The sequence below is a fragment of the Pteropus alecto genome, unplaced genomic scaffold, assembly GCF_000325575.1.
Source record: "Pteropus alecto unplaced genomic scaffold, ASM32557v1 scaffold72, whole genome shotgun sequence".
NCBI classification, from domain to species: domain Eukaryota; kingdom Metazoa; phylum Chordata; class Mammalia; order Chiroptera; family Pteropodidae; genus Pteropus; species Pteropus alecto.
Window position 1 is genome coordinate 8743607 of NW_006436811.1, and position 6502 is coordinate 8750108.

The 6502-nt window shown below is 35.1% G+C and overlaps 1 protein-coding gene across 3 annotated transcripts in view; it reads right to left on the reverse strand.

Moving 5' to 3' along the window:
* TBC1D4 (TBC1 domain family member 4) overlaps nt 1-6502 on the reverse strand; it is a 170448-nt gene that overhangs the window by 35917 nt on the left and 128029 nt on the right. For all 3 annotated transcript variants that reach the window (XM_025048196.1, XM_006913789.3, XM_015590908.2), the window contains 2 exons: nt 2224-2298; nt 691-917 (listed from right to left, as the gene is read on the reverse strand). In XM_025048196.1, the coding sequence (XP_024903964.1) occupies nt 691-917; nt 2224-2298 (302 nt within the window). The remainder of the gene's footprint in view (nt 1-690; nt 918-2223; nt 2299-6502) is intronic.

Below are 6502 nucleotides of genomic sequence, written 5' to 3' on the forward strand. Positions count from 1 at the left end.
AAACTCTGAACTATGTTGCACAGTAAAAAGTACAATCATTCTAGAATTCTAGGTTTACCACCTTTATTATTTTTTAACAAATGCCAAACAATTTTATTTTTTAAATATCATAGAAGATAATTCCTAATGGACACTGCCTGTCAATTATGGTATGTGTATTCTTTATAGATATCACTTTATTCTAAATAAAATTTTTGATAATTTTATTATTTGGCCTTAATTTATAACAAAATAAAATATGGCCAATTTTTGTCTCATATATTAAGGTAATTTAGGTAATTTTTTTTAACCCTTGTGTTTTATAGTAGGCTAACAGGAAGTTCTACTGCTATGTTATTTTCCAATTTGCTGACTTTGTTTCATTAGAGCCATCATCAAGAAGACACTGAGTAACGTGTTGTCAGCAAAAATTTTAGGCAAAATCACATGCACAATATCTTGTTTTTTGTTTTTCTGGGGGAAAAAAATGTTTCTGTCCAAAATGCTTTAACTCAGTTCTTTGGATGTACCTTAAATCTTGCCTTGTCTTCCTTAGTAACTTAAGGTTTTTATAATTTTATTTTTTATGGTCTTTCTAAAAACTAAATGTTGGCTATAGTATGAAGTCACAATAAATCTTGACTCCCCAGTGATCAAAACAGGTTGGCAGGAGAATTTTATTTCACATTCCCGAGAAAGGTTTGGACTCACCTGCACTGTTCGCTGGAGCTCTGCCTCAGGAGAGGGGAGTGAACACTGTGAGCCCTCCCATCCTGTAAATTCAGCTTTCTCCTCGTGCTTGAAGGTGGGTGGCTGAACGTGTGTGCCCGTCTTCGAAACTGTGGGGAGTCGGAATCCTCTTCAGGGAACGTCTGCCAAGCTGAGGACAGTGGGGAGGCTGGTGGTGTCCCTGGTGGAGAGTCTCCTGGTGAGTAGTCCTGAAAAGCAAGCAAAAGTGAGGTCTTCCTTTCCTATGAGGATCATAGCAGACCTGCTTAAACACAGAGCTCACAAGTGACAGGGTGCCTCTTCTTCCTCCTGAGTCATGACAAAACTGTTTTTTTTTTTTTTAACTCAATCCATGCTGAAGGTTAATCAGTGTCAACACAACCCATTTCTTCTGATAAGCAGCTGTAAGACAGCATCCATAAAGATAGGCTGGAAAGTGAAAAGGATGATGAGAAAAGGTATTCTTTTCCTTAGCTCTTTGTAGTAAAATGCTATAGCTACTGTACTTTTCTCACTGTCGCCAGAAAGATGAAAAGAGATCATGACCAAAAGAGGGTGGCATCTGCGTTTATGTAGCTAATGATTTCCGTGACCTATGGGTCACATGCTTCCTGTACTGTGAAAACAGCATCACAACGCTGAAGTGTCCAAGTCTCATGGCAAAGCCTTCAGGAAAATAAAGCCTGTTAAGTATCTTCCTTCGTCGTGGATGTTTCTATCCAACTACATGTTCTCTGCTGAAACATTTTTTTAAAAGACATGAAAAACAGGAAATGAATGAAAAGTGAGTTATGCTGGAATGCATTTCATATTGCATGGGTAGACATCATAAATCTTTCAATTTAGACAAGTATGCTGTTTATACTTTCCAGAACAAGTACAACTGTAGAAACGTTTAGCTTGATAAACATGAGTTAGGGCTAGAAAGACTCACAGCTGGACTAAGTCATCAATTTCATCAATAAAAACTTTAATAAAAATATTTTAATATTTTTCCATTAAAAAAATGCATTGCACATGCCTCACGTTACATGTTGCATGATACAGGAAACAGGAAACCAATTGTCTATGTGATAAAGAAGAGCGTAATATTGCAGTTAGAATGGTTAAAAATGGGGGAGGTGTAACATGAGGAGAAAACAAAAGATAAAAAGGTCACTGTACAAGTGTGGTAATTACATGGCTCATTTTTCTATGGCTTTGGATCAATAGTTGCTCAAATACTATCCTCCAAAGCATACTAAATCCAAATAGTTAAAAAGCCTGCAAGAGCAGTTAGCCTGCAAGGGATGTGTTCTCTCTCACCATGAGAAAGCTTCAGCTGAATAAAGAGCAACATGCTTATAACCAGAGTCTTCTTATTTTTAAAAAAAAAAAAAAAAAGCCTCAAATATTTACTTTTTTTTAAATCGTAAAGGACTCAGAACAAAATCACTAAGCATGCCTATTACCATGTCAGTGCTGGATTGTGCCGAGTTGCAATTAGTGCTAAAAGAAGGAACTCCGCTTAGATACCTTCTCTGAAGCAAGACTGTTGGACCGTTCAAAGCTGTCCATACTTCCCAGCCGGCCTCTCATTCTGTTTGCTCCCTGAGTGAAGAGAATAAAATTAAATCATTCATATGGTTTGAATTTTTACCTCTTTATGTTAGCGTTGAATTGATCCTTTTGTGGCTCACTCAAATGTGTTGGCAGTATTAACAGCCATTCTAGCATAGTAAATAGAACTCGATTTACTTACATTATTCCTAAATCAGCCATTAGATAACTAGATACTCAAACCAAGCTCTGTGAAGTTATTCTGTTACAAGGTCAGTGTTATTGGGCCATACAATTGGGATATCCCCATAAAATCAGTGAGAGCTCCATTAACTTTGAGTCTCATACGGATAAACACCAACATGGAAGGTACAGTACAATTGACCATTACAGTGATAAAGAAAATGGTTTAATACCTATATCCTCCCCACAACCTAGGTTACAAATATCATAATTCACATTACAGGATCACAATAAACACAGGTTAAGAAAAGGAAACTGCATCCTAAAACGTATGCATTTAGCTTCATTCATTATTCCATAATGCAAAACTACTTCAACAAAGCATTTCTCTCTAGAGGACTAAATAACAGTCCACTTCAATACTGGTGAATTGGTTACTTTTCTTTACACATAATCCTTTGGAATAGAATTCATAGATGACCTAAGAAGTAGGAACCTAAGAGATCATCTCACATATTTTCTTCACTTTATATAGGAAGAAAATGAAGGCAACTATTCAAAGGAAGAGGATGAAAAGGCAGGCTGTGGACCACATCATACAGAAGGTCTTAACAGACAAAATACAGACTGAGGATTCTCTGTCACTCTAAAACACATGGAAAGGTTCTAAAAAGAATAACTAGAAATATAAGTCAAGTCAGTGTGACAGTGACTCTACAAAATGAAAAATGTAAAATATGTATATAGCAGTTTTGAAGTTGGTCTCTATACATTCTCGGATTTAATTTTCTGAGGAAAATGTTTTAAATTTCATTTTAATTTTTAGTCAAAGTAATACTTGCACAAAATTTCAAAAGTCGAATTGTGCTTCCAAGCTTATAATGAAAATGATGGTCACCACCATTCTTTCATACACTGAATCCCATTCTCCAAAAGCAAACACTTAAAATTGTATTGACACTGCTGTTCAGCTTACATTACTATTCCTTAATCTTTCCATTTTAGGTATTATCTATTGACTTCTTACCTGGAAGATGAGACTCTAGTATTCTTACTTCATTACCTACCCGCAAACACACTCTCACCTGACCTACATATTTGACTATTATTACAACCATAACTTGTACAATTTGTCTTCATAGAGCTATCTGCTTCAGTGACCACTAATGTATTACGAAAGTCACCAACAGATCTCAGTATGGTCAAACATCACATAACCCATCAACTATAATTGTTTCTTTTTCTTTGAGCTACCCTTTATGAAGACTTCTGTCTTCCTGTCCCAGTCTGGACTGGTTGCAATTTAGGCTTGCTGAATAAATTATCCCAGTATTTTCCTTGACTGTTAACCTAGAAGTTTCCTTTACTGCTATCCTATGTTGGAATTTCTGTTTCCTTGACCCTATGTCTTTCTCTTTTTTAGTTACTTCCTCATTTTAGTGGAGCACACTCCAAGTGCTTTCTGAGAAAGGGGGATGGCAAGTAAATTTTTTTTACATGTCTTTAAATGTCATTATTCTGTGCTTTGTACTTCATTAATGGTGTGGCTGAATACATAATTGTGGTTAGAAACTTTCCTTCAGCATTGCTCAAGTGTCTTCTGGCACAGAGGTCAAAAGTCATTGTGATTCTTGAGCCTTTGTATGACCCGCTATTTCTATCTGGAACAGAATCTAAGTTTACCCTTGGGCATCCTGAAATTTCACAATGATGTCCTTCGGCAGGGCTTTATTCAGTCACTCTATTATTCCTATTCCTGAGCCCATTAAAGCTGGAAACCTGTCCATTAGCTCTGAGAAATTTCTAAAATGATTTCTTTGAAAGTTTCTGCATGTATGTTCTCTTTCCATTTGGCATGGGATCTTCAGACTGCTCCTTTAACTTTTTACTCTGTTCTCCTGTTTTCCATTTCTTTGTCATTTTATTTTACTTTCTGGAGGATTTTTTTCAACTTTAGCTTCCTGAATTTTTCTTCTTATGTCTACTATCAGAATGGTTTAAGAGTTTTTTTCTCATTCTCAATGACCATTTTATATTTATGGTAGCCTATCTTGTTTCATAGAAGCAATATTTACTCTTATCTATGGATATTAATTATAGTTTTATATCTCTGGTGGTCCCCTAAATAACAATTATATTAACAATAAAATTAATAGCTGCATTTAATATTACTGAATGCCTATCATGTGCCATATACTATGTTAAGTATTTTACCCTGCATTATCTCATTTAATCCTCACAAATATACTATGAGGTAGGTATAGTTTTTAGCTCAACGTTACAGATAAGGATACTGAATTTCTGATAGATTATGTTGCCAAAGTTTACACTGCTAGTTAAAGTACAGAGCAGCAATTTGAACCCAGGAAGTACAATTTAAAAGTGAAGTTCTTGAGCTCTTACTCAGTACTCCCTCCTGAAGACAGAGCTTTGTGAAAGAGGAATTACCAATAAAACTAACTAGCCTACAATGGGTAAGTATAATTTTGCCAATGTCTTAGAACTTGATCAAGGCTCTTTAAGTTCTTCAGGTCTATACTATAATATGGCATACCTCCAATAATAAACTATATTTGTGGCTAACAAATTATTGGATCAATGTGTGTGGCCAAGAGGTAAATATTGTAAGGAACATGTCACTTTCTGCTATTTTTAACTTACATGCCAACCTGCCTGGTTATCTTTAACAGGTTATTTGGTCACAATACAGAAAGCAGTCAGATGGGTATGAAACCACTGCATTATCAGAATAGCAACTTAAATCACAAATTTTACTCATGATATTTTATCCATGTGTTTGGGTGTATGTATGTGTACACAAAGAAAAACACTTTAAAATTAAACTCTACCACAATCATTAATTCACACATTTCAGCAAGGACAATGGATGTTACTTTGAGGAAAGCATGAAATAAGAACTGTTTTCCAATAATTCACACATTATATTAATAACTATTCCTTTTTTTGAAAATATATATGTTAATAAATGTATTTTTATATATGTATTTTAAATATATATATATAAATAAATGTTTTAATATATATATTCATTAATAGTTCTCTTTTGGAAAACTTCAACTTAAGAAAAAGCAACAAACAACCAGAATACAAGACTGCCTTTTCACCTTTGAACAGAAAAATTTTTCGGTTTTACCACATTATGATTTGGTAATATATGTGTCAAACCTTTTTCCCTTAGACCCACTTTTTAATTGTTAGTGAGCTGAGCTTCTAAGCTATTTAAAAATGTATCCTATTTCATAAACAATTATAGTTAGTTAAATGAAATTTTTTGACATTTAAAAATGAGAGCAATTATGAGCCAAACTTTATGATTGGGGTGTCAATTTTCTCCTATATAACCTAGAGAGAAAAAAAATAAACTGACAAGTTTTAAAAGTACACAAAATCCCTATTTTATGTAACCTTTAAAACAACATGGGTAGCTGCCAACCTTCTCAGTAAGTCCTTTCTGCTGCACATGATGCAAGCGAGATGTTATTAGGTCACATAATTTATGGCACTTGGCAACTTTTGGGACACAAAAGCTACAGTATCTACCTTGACCAAAATAGACTGGCTATGCCCTTGCTTAAACAGTCATGACAGTCATTCAAGGCTATGGAAGCGGCACTTCAAAGCCAGCTGGGCAAGTATTGTGCAGAAGCCAAGGTACTAAATGGTGATAAAGAGAGTAATACTCTAAACACTCTTTTGTCATGTGGTAAATGACAGAGGTTTCAGAGCTCTCACTGTTCGTACCACCTCATATCTATGGTGTGATACTCTCCTAACTGACATGTCATCCTCATAGTAATGTGAGGTAAGCTGGTATTACTATGCCCATTAAACAGACAAGGAAACTATGGCTTAGAAAAGGCAAATAATTTGTCCAAAATCATAAATATAAAATCTGCTAGGGCAAGCTCTTGAATTCAGCCCCCCTACTTAAGGAGAGAGAAGGAGGGAAGGAAGGAAGGAAGGAAGGAAGGAAGGAAGGAAGGAAGGAAGGAAGGAAGGAAGGAAGGAAAGAATAGAAAGAAAAGAAAGAAAGAAGGAGGAAAGAAAGAAA